Here is a 16,045-nt window from a genome sequence, read left to right as displayed (position 1 = left end):
CGAACCTACTCCCACCGCCTCCTCCAAGACTGAAACTGCTTCCGCCGCCTCCTCCGTTTAGGCTCAGTCCACCAAATCCTCCGCCTAACCCAGCTCCACCACCCATGCCAGAGCTGGAGCTGATGACGGCTACAAGAAAAAGCAACCAGAGGGTTGGACATCTGCTTGGCAGTCACCCAGTTCCAGAAAGCACCATCATCAGGACCTTGACCCACAGGACTTGAACCCAACTTCTGCCCGCTGTGCAAGACACTAATGCTGGTGGAGGGCTCTGAACGTTTTATGTTGGGCAAAACCTCCCTTTTCCCAAGGTTGCTCACAGCCTCTCCTCCCCATGGGCCCAAAGCAAGACAAGCATTGCGATACTTACAGTAGCCGATCGGGTTGAGTCCCTCTCCGCTCAGCCTGTTGAAGGGCAGATAAAGGGGAGGTTAGAGCAAAATGAAGGAGACGGGCAGGGGAACCAACTGCTGGCAGGGGCAAAGCGATAGTCGCTATTATTCCTGCAGGGATTTTGCACCCACCTGCTCTCCTCGCCCTCCAGCAGCTTCCTGTAGGTCGCAATCTCGATGTCCAGGGCCAGCTTGACGTTCATGAGCTCCTGGTACTCGCGGAGCTGCCGGGCCATGTCAGCTTTGGCTTTCTGCAGGGCATCTTCCAGGTCAATCATCTTTGCCTTGGCATCTTTGAGGGCCAGCTCCCCACGCTCCTCGGAGTCTCCGATGGCCGTCTGCAGGGTGGCACACTGCAAGAGGAGGGATTGGGACTCCTAAATGCTGCTTTCCTTTTTGGGTAAGAATCACCCACGGGAGAAAACCATTCTGGTTGGGGTGTTAATGAAAAAAGTTATGACTGAGGTCATTCACCCATAGCTAACGTTGCTGGAGTTGAAATGCCAGCCTGGCAAGAATGATTTAATATGTGGTACCCTTTTCAGGAGGGAATTCAACACGTTTAATGAGGTACCTCATACTCTGTGGCTGCTAAAGTCCCCGATCAGCAAAGCAGAGCTGCAATGCTAAGGGACTGCAGAATGGGGCTCTGTGGGCTCCTTTTGCTATTCCTACCTGGTTCCTCGTGTTCTCGATCTCTGAGCGGATCCTCTGGATCAGCCGGTTGAGCTCAGAGATTTCCCCCTTCGTGTTGCGCAGGTCATCCCCGTGCTTCCCAGCCGTGGCCTGCAGCTCCTCGAACTGAGGTTCAGAAGGAAGAGTAAACCGTCTGAGATGTCCGGGTGGACAAGATGTGGCTCTGACAGCCTCAAATAGGGACAGCAGTAATTTTCCCCAGAAATGCATCCATGGCACCTATGGGTCTGTTCACCTTGGTTTGGTACCAAGCCTCCGCCTCAGCCCGGCTCCTGTTAGCAATGTCTTCATACTGAGCTTTGACTTCAGCTATGATGCTGCTGAGGTCCAGGTCCCGGTTGTTGTCCATGGACAGAATGACAGCGGTGTCGGACACTTGTGCGCTGAGCTGAGCCAGCTCCTGCGAGGAAGCACACAGGATCCCGGCCAGCTGCACTTACCTTTTCAAATGCCATGAATGATGGCGGTCACTGTCCAGGGGGTGACAACAGGACAGAAATCAGGGGAGGAGGGTGTCTGTACCGCATCATAGAGGGCTCGGAGGAAACTGAGTTCATCGGTCAGGGCATCCACCTTGGCCTCCAGCTCCACCTTATTCATGTAAGCAGCATCCACATCCTGGAAAAGAGCAGCCGTGGGGACATCTACAGCACCTGGTACCTCTTCTTTAGCTCAGCCAAGAACTGGCCAAGCCTGGAGATGAGGGCTTTTGCTGCTGCCTGACTGGAGAAGCTGTGCTTGGCACATCCCCCTGGAAGAGCACCAAGAGGACATCTCCCGGCCAAAAGTGCTGTGCCTAACTTTGTTAGTGGGTAGGGAGGGGGGCACAGGCCATTTGGCCTTGGTGCGTGGGGGTCCCGGCGCTACCGACCGTCTTTGTTTCTACATGGTCTGTTTTGCCCAGGCAAGCATGTGTGTATGTTGTGGGATAGGAGCGGGACAAGAATTTACTTGCATCCTCCAAGCCCCTCCATTCCTTTCCCCCAAAACCACAGTCCAAATGACAGCTCTTAAAGGATGAGGATGCAGCTCCATGAGATCTCCCATCCTTTAGGCTGTTCCCAGCCTGTGCAACAGTTAGGGTTAGCTCAGCAGCCCTAACACCTCCTGTCTCACCCACCTTCTTCAGGACCACAAATTCATTCTCCGCTGCTGTGCGTCGGTTGATTTCCTCTTCATATCTGCAGGGATAAAGGGAAAGACGTGCTGGATCATACCTCGGTAAGCAGAAAAGTTGTACAGGTAGGACTGCAAGGTTATCTGGGCTGGGTATGGCGTTTCCAAATCAACCTCCTGGAAAATTTGTGAGAATCCCATTTCTCAAAGGGTTGAAATGTCATTTTGACATAATGCAGATGGAACAAGGAGGGTGAGGCTGGTTTAGATTATCTTCCTTTGCAAGTGTCATCACAAGTTGTTGTGTCCTGGCTGAATCTGCGTTTTCCGATTGGAAAAATGTCGATGGACCGCCTTTCTGCTGCTGTTGAGGAAGACAGGGGTTCTGCAGGGAGAGATACCTTACAGGAGTGGTATATTAGAGGGGGATTAGTCAGGTACTATGTTACGGGCTAAAGCACAGACTGGAGATACCTTTTTTCCCTTTGCTCTAGAAAGTTTGATGAGTATCTCAGGCTAGATGTTTGACTTTCAGAAAGCTAAATTTAATTTAAGTGAGATTAATCCTACTGCCTAATGCTAAGCTGAACCATTTGCATCCCATTTCACCCCAGGGTGCCTGGATATGCCGCTAACAGGCACTCACTTGTTCTTGAAATCCTCAACGAGGTCTTGCATGTTCTTCAGCTCCCCGTCCATGCGTCCTCTCTCGTTGAGCAGGTTGGCCAGCTGCCGTTTCAAGTTGTTGATGTAAGCCTCAAAGAGTGGGTCCAGGTTGTTTTTGCCTGAGTTGTTTTTTTGACCCTGCTCCTGCAGGAGGGTCCATTTGGTCTCAAGCACCTTGTTCTGCTGCTCCAGGAAGCGAACCTGAGCATTGGGAAGCAGAAGAGGCTTAGCAGAAGATACCTGTGAGCATGCTGATGGCCAATAATCAGTAACTGATGCGTAGCACAAACCAAGGAAATGCCGAACCAAGAGTATTAAATCCAGCTGTGAATATCCTCCAGATTATCTAGGGCTACGTTAGCCCATCCAGTAGCTAAGCAAATCTGCCTCAGTGGACAGTTCTCTTTAGAGACAATTTAATTTAGCAAGCCAATGAGCAGTCATTAGAAAATGTGGGTTCAGCTCTTTCATCACTTGCTTTCTTTAACATCCTTTGGTTTTTCTTTCTTTGTAAGAGATATTTATCTTCCTTCATTAAAGCTAAGATCTGAGTACTACAGGTTAAAAGACAGGTACTTAATTGCCTTTCCTTTTGCTCATATATACTACATATTTACCCAAGTAAAAGCCAAGGAAGGACTTAAGTTGAGTCAATATAAAAAGCACTTTAGCTTGCAGGCAATGAAGCAATAAGGACTAGAACACCTGCTGTGATTCCCCATAGAGAGAGCTGGGTTAAGCAGCTAGATCTGAACCTGAAACTGGCTTACTCCGTTTGAGCTAATACATCTTCTTTCTCAGGCACAAAACCTGGATCTAATCCTCTTATTACTAGTTTCTAGTCTAGTTATCTGCCTTGTAACTGGTTAGAAGAATGTTCTTTTTTGATTACTTCAGTGAAGACATGCAGGTAGGAAATACGCAATAGACTGTAGAGCTATGAAGTCATATTTTTGTAGCTACAAGACTGTCTCGCTCCCTCTCTATCACGATTCCACAGCACTTGATGAAGTCTCACCTTGTCAATGAAAGAAGCAAACTTGTTGTTGAGGGTCTTGATTTGCTCCTTCTCGTCTTTTCGCACCTGATGGATGTTTGGATCTATCTCCAGGTTCAGTGGTGCCAGGAGACTCTGGTTGACAGTCACTTCTTGGATTGTACCAACTCCAGGTGGGCCACCACCAAATCCCACTGGGTTCCTGCCACCACCCAGCCCTCCACTGAATCCTCCCAGCCCCCCTACTCCACCAAAGCCAAACCCTCCACCACCTCCCTGTCCACCACCAAAGCCAAGCCCACCAGCACCTCCACCAAAGCCATATCCACCACCTCCACCACCGAGACCAAGTCCAAGGCTGCCACCAGCTCCACCACCACCAAGTCCATAGCCACTACCACCTCCCAGGCCAGAGCCACCACCAGCTCCACTCCCAAAAGCAGCTCGGAAGCTGCTTCCAACACCAATGGATACCCTCTTGCTACCACCAAGGTTGTAGAGGCTCCTGCTGCCAAAACCACCGCCACCACTGCCACATCCTCCGATGAGCCTTCCAAAACCACCTCCTCCAGATCGTGCCACAGACATCGAACTAAAGCCAGCCCTGTTGCCGCTTGGAATAATAGCTGAGGCAGCGCTGTAAGATCTGCCTCCACCTCCCGCTCTCATGCTGTAAGTTTGCCGGTTCATTGCAGCAGAAGATAACAGCCTGGCACTGGCGAGAAGCAGCAAACCAAGAGAGTGCAGCTCTCTGATGGAGGGGAGTGCGGGATGCCCTTTTTATCCCTCTGGAGATCTGGGCTTGGTTGCATGGAAGTCCAGTGATCAATTTAGTGCCTTCATGGTTTTGACGTGCCAGGCAGCCAGCTGTCTGATTGAAACTCGTTAAACAGTGATTGCACTCAAACACACCTATTGGAGCCAGTGCGAATCTGCTCAGCTAGAAGAGTTATCTAACTCCCTGATTTTTGGCAAAGCCTCTGTATGCTTGCAGAGATGTATTATTTTATTTCCTAGCTGCGAAGCAAAAGAAAAGAAATAAAAAGGGGTGGAAAAAGAGAAATAGCTACCCAGATACCCTTATGCTACTTATAAGATGCAATAGATCAGTATAGAGCTTAGTGGAGAGTCCTCTGAATTAACGAGTGAAAGGCAGCGAGAATAAAATGGCTAAATCTGAACAAAAACATTTCACGGGGCTTCTTCACCTGAAGGCAGAGTGCGGGTGTGATGTTCATCTCTTTCAGGGCTCTAATTTATCCAGTCTGCCTGTTCACCCTAGTTAGGCAGAGACCATCTTTTTGAGCTGACTAGCGCAAAGAGGTCCTGATCCATGATTTTCTTCTGGGACGCTATATTTAAATGTCACGTCAAATTTTGGCCATTTAGTGTTAGGTATTTAGTCTATGGCAGGTTTCTTAGGCTTCCTTTCTAGAGATATTGGCATCTCCAGAGGACAACTCCATCCCACCCAAAGGTTGCTGTTGCAATGTCTCCAGCCAATGGATGATGTGATTGATGCATTTTCATCTTGACCTGAAAAGCATTTCAATGAAAGAGGCAGATTTTCTGAAAAACGCTTTGCCCAGCTTTGTGGAGTGGTATTATTTGCATGTTAACATTAAGATGTAATCAGTCTTGAGTTTCTAGGTCTTTACAGCTGTGATTTCTTTTAAAGACCTTTGAACCTTTCCGTTCAAAATGTTGCCAAAAGCAAAGATTTAACCAGCATGAAAAATACTCCCACAAAATCTCCTTATTTTACTTCCTGGAATCCTTGGGAAAAAGAGCAAATTCAGTAGGGTGTGGTGACGTTTTCTGGCGTCTAAGACTTTGTGGAACTGCAATGTTTAGAGTGTTTTATTCTTCGTATTTAAGAGCTCAGTTCGTTTTCAGCATGTTGCTGTCCTGGTGGCATTGCCCGTGCTGTGCACATGACTGGAGCTTAAATATATTTGCAGGACAGGACTCTACATGCCCTTCGAAATACATTCATGTGCCCCAGTGCTACAAAACCATTAAGTACGAGCTAAAAATCCCACTGGCATCTCTGGAAGAAAAATGAAGCAGGTGCTTTGTGTTCTACCAAATACAGAAGACCAAATATCTGATTATCCTTGGAGAAATGCTGCCAGGCTGGCTCAAACCAGGAGGGCTGGGTCACTCAAACAGAATTTCCCATTGCAGTGTGAAATTCCCGGTTGGTACAGGTCGGCTTGCTTCTCGTTGGAAACTCTTGGGCTGAATCTGCCTGGGATGTCGCCTGAAATGCATGAACATCTATTGCCTTGATTATTTGCATAAAATTCAAAGCCCAGGTGCTATGGGAAAATGAGATTGTCTTCATGCTTTCTTGACCCCGGTAAAGGCAGATTGTCCTGAAGCTGACAAACGGGTTCGGATCAGATATTAGAGCTGAATGAATATAATGGGATTAAAGGTGGGGCTGTGAACAAGAAAGAGGGAATTGTCATTTTAGGCTCCCACACTCTTCTTCCTTCAGCCCGCTGTCCACAAGGTATGCGAGCGATGCAAAAGCTGGGTGAAAAATGCACCGTTTCTTTATGGTTTAATGGGCTATGTATAGGGCTGGTTCGTTGTGTGGAGGAGTGGGGTTTGTGGGCTCCATGCCCAGAGGCAGATGTGGCTTTTTGCATCTGTCAGTTTGGATCAACTCTACTAGACTCTGTTGATCTACAAAGGGGCATGTCTGGAGTGACACTGAGCAGGATTTGGCCCCCAACCGCCCCAGAAAACTTGCTCCTGGCCTTTTTTCTCCAAAGTGGCCTGACCCACATGGACATTTTCAAGTAGGCAGCAGAAAACATGGCTTTTGCAATACTCGGGGATTGAGAAGGGCAGGGATGATTAAAGGTATTCTCCCAGAAATGCAAGAGCTGCTGGGCTGCTTTGGCACCCTGGGGAGCCGGCTGGTTATTGGTGTGCAGGCATTGCCTTGCAGGGAGGAGATCACCATAAATTATGAGCTGTTGGGGCAATGGGAGCTTCTTGTTTGGGTGTTTCTGCTTGTTATTTACCTACAAATGAGATGAAGTCCGAGTCGTATGCATTGAGATAGAAAAGATGAAGATAACCTTTCGAAAAACATCCTCTTTTAGGTGGGTGGGTTTTGCCTTCTCAGCAAGGACTGATCCGTTTGGATTTCACCACCCCCCAGCCCAGACAGCGTTGCTAAGGCATGTCATTTATTAAAAAATAGTTAGTAATCTGCTACCTGCTGATCACATCCAATAAATCATCTCGCTTTCCATCAGTAAAGCACTGCAGACTGAATCCGCCACGCTCGGCACAGCCTCTGCGCTGGGAGAGAAGCAGAGGCAGATGCTCAACCGGTGGGAACCAGTGGTGGGTTCATCACCATCACGCCGGCATGGACAGACCGAGCCTGGCAGGATGGTTGAACTCTTCCTCCAGCCACGGAGAGGTCGGGGCAGACAAGCCGTGAGTCAGCAGCGAAGTCTAGGAAGCGGAGTGGGACGTCAGGGAATAAATTACAACACCCGGTCCTCGGTGCACCTTTCATGGGGCCAATTAACCTGCCCACACCCTCTGCTGCTTCCAGACTGGGTGAGGAGAGACAGCTTTCTCCAAAGGGCAATTCAGAGCAAAGTTGTCTCGGGGGCTTTCGGCTGTGCCCAGGCGAGCCGTGGGAGGGAAGAAGCCGGCAGGGCTGGCTGGTTTTCCCGGCATCCAGCTGCGCATCCAGCTGTGATGAGTGCCACCATGGCAAGCCCTTCCCAGCCATGTTATAGAGACCTGTCAGTGGGTCACCATCCCATGGAAACGGGGGACCCTCGCAGAGAAAAGGGAGGGGGCAACCTCATCTCACCTAAATCCCAGGCTTCTAAAATGATGGGAGAGGGTTTTCCCCTCCCTGCACGGGATGTTGGAGGGGGACGTCCAGGCACAGCCCACAGACTCCACTCTTCATGTAAGTTAGAATCACAGAATCACAGAACCATTAAGGTTGGAAAAGACCTCTAAGATCATCAAGTCCAACCATCAACCCAACACTACCATACCCACTAAACCATGTCCCTAAGCGCCTCATCTACACGTCTTTTAAATACTTCCAGGGATGGTGACTCCACCACTTCCCTGGGCAGCCTGTTCCAAGGCCTGACCACTCTTTCAGTGAAAAAGTTTTTCCTTATGTCCAGTCTAAACCTCCCCTGGCGCAACTTGAGGCCATTTCCTCTCATCCTATGGCTCGTTACTTGGGAGAAGAGAACGAACCCCACCCGGCTACAACCTCCTTTCAGGCAGTGGTAGAGCGCGATGAGGTCTCCCCTCAGCCTCCTCTTCTCAAGTTCACGTGTTTTAAGGAAGGGGGGGTGTTTGGGGAAGAAAGGCCCCGATGCCGCGTTTTGGGAAGGTTCGCCTTTCTCTTGCTTTCTTTTAAAACTAGCCTGCTCTTGCGAGAGGGTTGCTTGGGTGGGGTGTGGGATTGTTTTCTTTTTGTTACTACCTGAGCTGGTTCTCACTGATTTCTTTAAACACGGGCCTGGCTGCTTTTTTGTTCTGCCTCCAGAGATCCCAGACTGTGAGAGATCCCAAGTGAGCTGCACATCCCACGAGCGGTTTTCGCTGCATTTCCAGACTTCCTTGTGGCCACACTAATCTCTGGATGGAATAAAGGTATGCAAAAGTGCATCAGGAAGGAGAGCAGACAAAGTCTCAAACTTTGTTAAAACTCCACTTCTTGCAAGCTACCAACCCCACCCATTTGGAGGTTCATGTTTGAGAAAATACCTTTTGTATTATTTGAGAAAATGCTTTTATAATATCAGGGAGGGAAATAAAACCCGTGAAGCAAAGCATGAATTATGCATGTAGTTTATTGAAGGTACAGCTGAAAGTTTGGAGTAAGCGAAGGATAATCAACTCTGTTCACTTACACATTAAAAGCATTAAATCCATCTATCTAGTACACACACAGGAAAAACAACGCATGCATTTAACTACAGAAATATAAGGTGCTCGTCGGTGTGTAATTAAAATCTGCTCTACCAAACCTGGTGTAGCAACTTGGACCAATTTACATAAGCATTACCAACCCTCTCGTAAACAGGAAAAATTGGATTTTCTGGTGTCATTAAAGAAGTTAAATAATGGCTGCAGCTCCATCTCGGACAATTAAAATGTGGCTTCTCTTTCTGAAGTTAGGATGACCAAATTTTTCATCCTTTTGTTTTAAGAAAATCCCTGCTGAAAAGGGGTCAAGCAGAGAAGGCTGATTTAAGAGCCGAGATGATGTGTGAAGACAGGTATGGACTCTGAAATGAAAATCTCTCCCGGCTGAGACCGTGGGGGTAAGTCTCCCCCAAGAAGGACATGCAAGAGAAGGTGGGTTTTGATCATGCAAAGGGTTTTCGGCAGAGCGACTAGCCTAATTGTGTGGGCGTGGGCAGCGCATGGTTGTGTGATCCCTATAGCTGTCAGAAGGAAGGGGAATACTGTTTTATTGCAGAAATGCTGATTATTTTAAAATACGACGTGTGGTTGCCCTGCGGTCTCTACCGGGTTGTTCTGACCACGCGCACAGCTGTGCTGTACCTGCTCCCGGTGCTGCAGACCCCTGCCCCGGGAATGATGACGGCTCCCGGGCTGCACTGCTCCATGCCAGCACACACGACGTTCCCCAGGTTGCCCACGCCGGTGGTGCACTGCACCCCCTCCGCACCGGAGATGACTTCTCGCCCCACGCAGCTGACCGCGCTCCTTGCCCCAAATCCACCCCCCACCCTGGGGAGGCAATCTACGCTCCGGGTGCTAAAGCCGGCACTGCTGACGCCGAAGGAGGAGACCACCCCTAACCCCGGGCCGGCCGGTCCTGTCTTGACAGTGCATTTGCCTCCGATTCCAGATAGGGATCGGCACTCCCCGACGGTGCCACCGCCGCTGACCACAGCTGTGGGAGAAAAACAGGCTCAGTCACTCCTGGAGCAGCTAAACCCAGCTTATAAGGAAACTTATAAGCTTAAAAGACTTGTAAGGAAATTAAGGGAATGCTTCATTAGCTTACCTACGCTCACAGGGTTGCCGGTACATATCCTGTTAAGAAAAGAAATGTCTCAAAGATGTATTTAGGGAAGTATTCCTCAAATACACAAGCAAATAGAGGTGCTGCCCAGCCATTGCCTCCTTAGAAACCCTGCAGCTTTTCTGTGCACCCAGGTGTGAGGTGCTGGTCCACATCGCCCACCGAAGCACTGCGGGGTTGGATCCCCAAATCCCACAGGCATCTTAATATCCCATCCTCTTTTTGTACCGCAAGCAGGGGATGTGACTGCAGCACGCTCGGTGCGCTGCGATCCAGGTGCCCTGGGAGGATGAGGAGGAAACAGGGGCAATGCTCCCTTCTGCACCCATGGGGAGAGAAAAGGGACGATGCTCCCCTCTGCACCCGTGGGGAGCTGCCTCCACCAGCATTTCTCACTGCCTCTCTCTCCTCCTGTTGGGTTTTGCCAGCTGTCGGTACAAGGGGCAGCCAGGGATGCTCCTACCTGCTCTCTTCTCCTTCCAGCAGCGTCCTGTAAGTGGCAATCTCAATGTCCAGGGCCAGTTTGACGTTCAGCAGCTCCTGGTAGTCTCTCAGCAAGCATGCCATCTTGTCCTTGGCTTGCTGCAGTGCGGTCTGCAGGTCAATCAGCTTCTGCCGGGCATCTTTGAGGGCGCAGTCGCCCCGCTGCTCAGCGTCGCAGATGGCCGTTTGCAGAGCTGCGATCTGTGGACAGTAATGGGCAAGAGGGTGGCCACTGGTGATATTAAGAGGCATCTCCACAAGGTTGCTCATGGACCCCTTTGTTTCTTGGCTAGGAACTGCCAGAGAGCCTAGATTTAGGCTGGATACATGTGATGGCCAAGCTCTTTGGGATGAAGGGGAGGGGACCTGTTGGCTGTAGGTCAACAGCCAACAGAGGGGACCTGCACCCCAGTAGGAAGCAAGCATTGTTTCTGTTATAGCCAAGCCAACTGGCTTCTGCTTATTTGGTGAGTGAGAAATAAATCTGCTTCTTTATGTATCGGTAGCAGATGAGAAGCTACAAATACAGGCTTAAGCTGGGGGGGGGAGGTTCTTTGCAGCTCAGCAGGGTGGGGGCTGGTGAGGATAAAGCCTTTTGCTGGAGAAGTTGCACACGCCGCTGCCCATGCAGCGTTCAACCCTTCGTCCTACCTGTTTCTTCACGTTATCCGACTCGCACTGCAGTTTCTGGATCATCCGGTTCAGCTCGGCTATCTCGCTCTGGTTGTTTCTCAGGTCGTCGCAGAACTTGCCCCTGCTGCTGTGGAGCTCCTCCAGCTATTGCGCGGGAAGAGGATGACGTTAACGCGCCCGAATCGCCCCTTCCAGGGAAGGTGGCAACTCTCCGGAGCCGCGCTGATGTCCGTGCTCCCGGGGAAGCACCCAGACATGACCTCAGCCCAGACAAGGCGACAGTCCCGGGTAGGTCCTGAGCATTTGCCCTTTGGGAAGGGGATGGTGTTCCTGATGGGTGTGCACAGAGGAGACCTCTCTAAAGCAACACTGATCTGCTATGCTCTGTTTTTACAGAAAAGCCTTAAACCACAGTTTTAAGGTTGGGGGGCTTTTTTTGGCATTACCTTCTTTAGCAAACTACAGTGCATGCACGCTGTGGGGTGGGTTTAAGTTGCATCATGGTGGACAGAAATGGTCCTCAGAGTTTTGTTGGCCAAGGGATTTCATTGCCATCTGTGCTGGTGGTGTGAATACTCACTCTGGTTTGGTAGAAAGCCTCCACTTCAGCCTTGCTCTTCTGGGCAATCTCCTCGTAGCAGCACTCAACGCTTTTGATGATGCCCTCCATGTCCAGGTCCCGGCTGTTGTCCATTTGCACGATGACAGAGGTGTCACACAGCTGGCAATCCAGCTGAGCTCTCTCCTGCAAGATCCACCGCATGTCAGTCCCCTTCCCTCAACCAGCCCAAGCCAGGCATGCAGGTACCCCTGGCAAAGGGGGGTCTGGTGAGAAGGTGGAGGGTTGGGGGAGGTTCTCCCTTTAACGCCCAACTAGAGCATGGGATTTTCCAGGTGGGTGACTGCTTTCCAGCAAGAGGTGGCAGCTGGGACCTGTTTTGGTGGCACAACGTGGGATTGCTGCATGCAATTCTCTAAGGAAGAGTGGGGAATCCTGGTGGAGCAACTCGCTTCGTTGCAACTTGGCATTTCTGGCTGCGTCAGCAGTTTTCTGGGCTGGGAATCCCTGAGGGGGGAGTGCTTTGGGCCCCCTTGCCTGCAGACTGCTGGGAGGTGCTTGGCTAGAAAAGGTGCAAATACAAAGTGTCGCCTGTGTGTTTTGTTAAAAACTTGCTATATTTTAGACAAAAGTGTTACTTTCACCAAAATATTTTGACTAATGTAACTTAAAAAGTGAAGTGCTATTTGGGTTTTGAAGAGTGAGATGTTTCACTGGTTCCCAGGGATAGTTTGGATCAGAATTTGAGGGGCTTTTTCATGCAAAAGGTCCCTTCCTTTGCAGCCAGCCATATAGGAGACAACCAAGAACGCCCTTTGCCTTCCCAAAGTGTGTGCAATAGTGTTGTTATCAAATGCATAGAAAGAGATATAGATTTTTGGGATGCGATCTCAGGATTTTCAGAAAAGACACCTTTCCCTGAATTTAGTTGTGGTGTAAGAGCTCAGGGGGGCAGCAGATGGTGCGTCATCCTGGGGGCAGCAGACGGGGAGCTGGGAGCTCTTACCTCGGCGTAGATGCACTTCAGGAACTCCAGCTGCTGCCGCAGGAGGCCCACTCTCACCTCCAGCTCCTCCTTGGTCAGGTAGAGACAGTCCACGTCCTGGAGAGACACCACGTGTTCGGTGAGAAGAGGTGAAGAAACATGGACTGTGGCAAAGCCCATGTTTTCTGTTAGATTTGGAGGAAACCTCACTATTTCCAGCCCTTAAGACCATCTGGGTTTGCATTGTATGTGCTTACAACCCGATGGGGGTTCTCCAAATTAATTGGGTTGCCTCTGTTTTGGGGCTACCTGGTGAGGACTCAGGCAGCGTCACGGTGCCAGGACTCCCCGTGTCTCTCCCTGGCCCCACGCCCGGGTTTTCCCCACGCGCCTGCCACTCTCAGCTGGTCTCGCCGGCGTTGTCCCTAGCGTGACTCACCTTCTTGAGGACCACAAACTCGTTCTCCGCAGCCGTGCGCTTGTTAATCTCATCTTCATATCTGCAGGAGGAAAGGAGCAGGGTGGGATGCTGAGCCCCAGGGGGCCCGTCCCCACCACCCAAGTGGCTAATGCAGAACATGGGATGCGTGATTAAAACCAGAGCCTCTCCCTATTCGCTTTGTAACTCCTTTTTGATTTTTGCTTTGTTGCTATTTCTTTCCTCCCCACTGGGCTTTGTTCAGCAGTTTTAAGTAGTTCACGCCAGCAGTATCGGTGGCTGGAGTGAGGTGGCAGTAAATCAGGCCAAACCACTAGAAATGCAAAACCATGTAGCTCAGCTGAAGGCTCGGACTGCTTCTTCTAGCCCTGCTGCTTTGTGTGATGTTTTTCTGAAGCATCCAGGACTCTGCTCTGAGTGTTTGTGGGGAGACTGTAGCCAAAATGCCCCAAGGGAGGTCAGGAGCTTGAGCAACCTTTGAAACTCCCAGGTGCAATGGGAAGGAAAGCCAGTGCATAATGACCAAGTAATTGGGACCTAGGAGAACTTTCACAAGATGATTCTATGGTTCTATGAGTCTGACCTCCTTGGTGGTGGCTCAGCAAGAAAAAAACATCTGAGGTGCTTGACTGTAAGATCTCTGGAGAAAGGATGACTCCTTTATGCTGTGCTGTATACCACCAACCACCAAGCGTCCTGGTTCGTGGCTTAGCAGAGCACACGGGGAGCTATTAAGGAATATCTGCAGCTTAGATTAAAAAACCAATTCCCACATTCCCTCTGGGAAGAGAGAATGAACCCCAACAGAGACGATGTGGATAAAGCGTGGGGTGGAGACAAATAGGCCGAGGGTTTTGTGGGAACGGATGGCACCAGGGACACGAGATTTGGGGGAGCCACAGGCACAGATGACATGGGAGATTTGATTTGGCGAACCACGGTGGTGTGCAGGAGCATTAGGGAGAGGAAAAGTGGTTCCCTGTCCCTCTCCCTAAGGAAACACTGTGGTTCAAGAGCTCTCCCAGTTCATCACCAGCATCTGAGGTGCAGCAGTGGGACCCCAGTGCAGGAAACCAGCCCAGCGCTGGTGTGCCCTGCCCTGCTCCCCGCTCTGCGCCCCAGTTTTTTGACCCATCCGGTGCAATTGCATTGGCTTCAGGCTCAGAAACACCGCTCAGGCCAGCGAACGCCCCGGTCTGCACCTTCTTTCTGCGTACCACTTACTTGCACTTGTACTCTTGAACCAGGTCCCTCAGGCACCGCTCCTCGTTTTCCAGCCTCTCTCGCTCCCCCAGCACACACTCCAGCTGCTTCCTCAGGTTGCAGATGAAGTTCTCGAAAACGGGCTCCAGGTTTCTCCTGGAAGCTGGGACGACATACTGCTGCAGCAGCTCCCACTTGGTGGTCAGCACCTTGTTCTGCTGCTCCAGCAGCCGGACCTGGGGAAGCAAGAGATGCGAGAGTCATGCAAGCCCCTCTTGTCCCAGGCAAAGGCGCTTTGGGTTTCTCCACTTCCAAAAGGAAAAAGTAAAAATAAGATCAGAAAAGCAAACGGTTAAGTGCCGATTTCTCAGCAGCCTGAGTGAGACCAGCGTCTTCTCTGCGCTAAACCTGGTCCCACCCAGGACTCGTATCAGAGGCTGAACAACACTGGTGCGTTTGCTCGGTGTTGAGGCCAGTCATCTGTTTGACCAAAGCTCAGTTCAACCAACCGCCACCTCTTCCCCTGAGACAACTGGCTGGTGGAGGATGGGCTGAGTACAGCAATGAGTCTTTCGCGGCAATAAAAGCTCCATCCAGGATCTCATTTGAATGTATCTGATTTAAACTCTAACCACGGATATTTATCATGCCTTTCCTTTCTAGATTAAAGAGCTCTCTAGTGCTTGAGAGCCTTTATGGATCATGAATAAGTCATTTTTCAAATGGGAGGAAGCGGAGTTGCTCCTCTTACGTGGGTTTGGTTTTTCCAGCTGCAGAACAACTCACAAGGAGAATCGAGATCAGACAGAGCAACGGCTTCTCTGCTGTTTGAAAAACCATTTCCTATAACACATCTCTAAACAGTAACGAAAACCCTTAGACTTAGCTAAGAAAACAATGATAAATTACATCTATTTAGGAAATCACCAAATCATTCCATTCACAGAGAGGAGGGACAGAGACGTTAGAATTGTTCATCTCATTCTAGCTAGGCATCTATCTTTCTACATCTCCTTGATGAAGCACACAACCTATTTTAAAATGCAAAAGTCCTTTGGAGTTTATAGAGGTGTGATAGCAATGTCAGATTATACATTTGTAATAAACCCTCCTATTTTGCCTTTTTACATTTCCGTGTCTCCATCCCTTCTCTCACAGGTTTTGATTTACTGTATCCCTGGAGCCGCTCCTGATTTAGCTATTTAGCAGACTGGTGACCATCGAAAGGTAAAATACCGGTGCGGTTGCCTTGGTGCAAGGCTTAAATCCAAACAGTCTCCAAGTCAGGACCACCATGGTCCATCAGAAATGTTTACAATATCGGGGTGCCAGGAGAAATAGCTACCGACGCTGTCTCTCTAGAGACAATCCATCCATCGGAGCCTAGAGACGTGAGACAAACGGCCTGCGCGGAGGGAAGCGGGGTCTCACCTTGTCGATGAAGCAGGCGAACTGGTTGTTGAGGTTCTTGATCTGCTCTTTCTCGTGGGTCCGCACTTGGCACTCCTCGGGGTCGACCCCCACGCAGAGGGGCTTGAGGAGCTCCGGGTGGATGCTGACGCCCCGAATCCCTTCAGATCTACCTCCGCCGAGGCTGATGCCAATGCCGCCGCCGAAGCCTCCGATAGCCACGCCGTCCCCGAGACCTCTGTAGCTGCCCAGGCCCCCGTAGCTTCCGCAGTTACCAAACCCCACGACCGTGCCCATGCCAAAGCGGCCTCCGCCGTAAGCCACGCCGCAACGTCCGACGCTGGCACCGCCGTAGACCCCGCTGCGGCAGCTCCCGCCGCAAGAAAACCCTTTGCCCCCCTC

The 16,045-nt window shown here is 50.4% G+C and overlaps 2 protein-coding genes across 2 annotated transcripts in view; both read right to left on the bottom strand.

Annotated features, from left to right (window-relative positions):
- LOC104075695 (keratin, type II cytoskeletal 5-like) overlaps nt 1–4,557 on the bottom strand; it is a 4,896-nt gene extending 339 nt beyond the window's left edge. The window contains exons 1-10 of the mRNA XM_009576278.1: nt 4,248–4,557; nt 3,889–4,109; nt 2,851–3,071; nt 2,209–2,269; nt 1,611–1,706; nt 1,324–1,488; nt 1,068–1,193; nt 525–745; nt 371–405; nt 10–129 (exon numbers count right to left, since the gene is read on the bottom strand). Of these exons, the coding sequence (XP_009574573.1) occupies nt 10–129; nt 371–405; nt 525–745; nt 1,068–1,193; nt 1,324–1,488; nt 1,611–1,706; nt 2,209–2,269; nt 2,851–3,071; nt 3,889–4,109; nt 4,248–4,557 (1,576 nt within the window). The remainder of the gene's footprint in view (nt 1–9; nt 130–370; nt 406–524; nt 746–1,067; nt 1,194–1,323; nt 1,489–1,610; nt 1,707–2,208; nt 2,270–2,850; nt 3,072–3,888; nt 4,110–4,247) is intronic.
- A 5,833-nt stretch (nt 4,558–10,390) lies between these two features.
- The window catches only part of LOC104075694 (keratin, type II cytoskeletal 6B-like), a 5,815-nt gene continuing 160 nt past the window's right edge, over nt 10,391–16,045 (bottom strand). The window contains exons 2-8 of the mRNA XM_009576277.1: nt 15,665–16,004; nt 14,255–14,469; nt 13,031–13,091; nt 12,613–12,708; nt 11,628–11,792; nt 11,066–11,191; nt 10,391–10,615 (exon numbers count right to left, since the gene is read on the bottom strand). Coding sequence (XP_009574572.1) covers nt 10,391–10,615; nt 11,066–11,191; nt 11,628–11,792; nt 12,613–12,708; nt 13,031–13,091; nt 14,255–14,469; nt 15,665–16,004 — 1,228 coding nt within the window. The remainder of the gene's footprint in view (nt 10,616–11,065; nt 11,192–11,627; nt 11,793–12,612; nt 12,709–13,030; nt 13,092–14,254; nt 14,470–15,664; nt 16,005–16,045) is intronic.

Source organism: Fulmarus glacialis, unplaced genomic scaffold, assembly GCF_000690835.1.
Source record: "Fulmarus glacialis isolate BGI_N327 unplaced genomic scaffold, ASM69083v1 scaffold26874, whole genome shotgun sequence".
Lineage (NCBI taxonomy): Eukaryota > Metazoa > Chordata > Aves > Procellariiformes > Procellariidae > Fulmarus > Fulmarus glacialis.
Note: the sequence above shows the minus strand (reverse complement) of the source record. Positions and strands in the feature narration are given on the sequence as shown.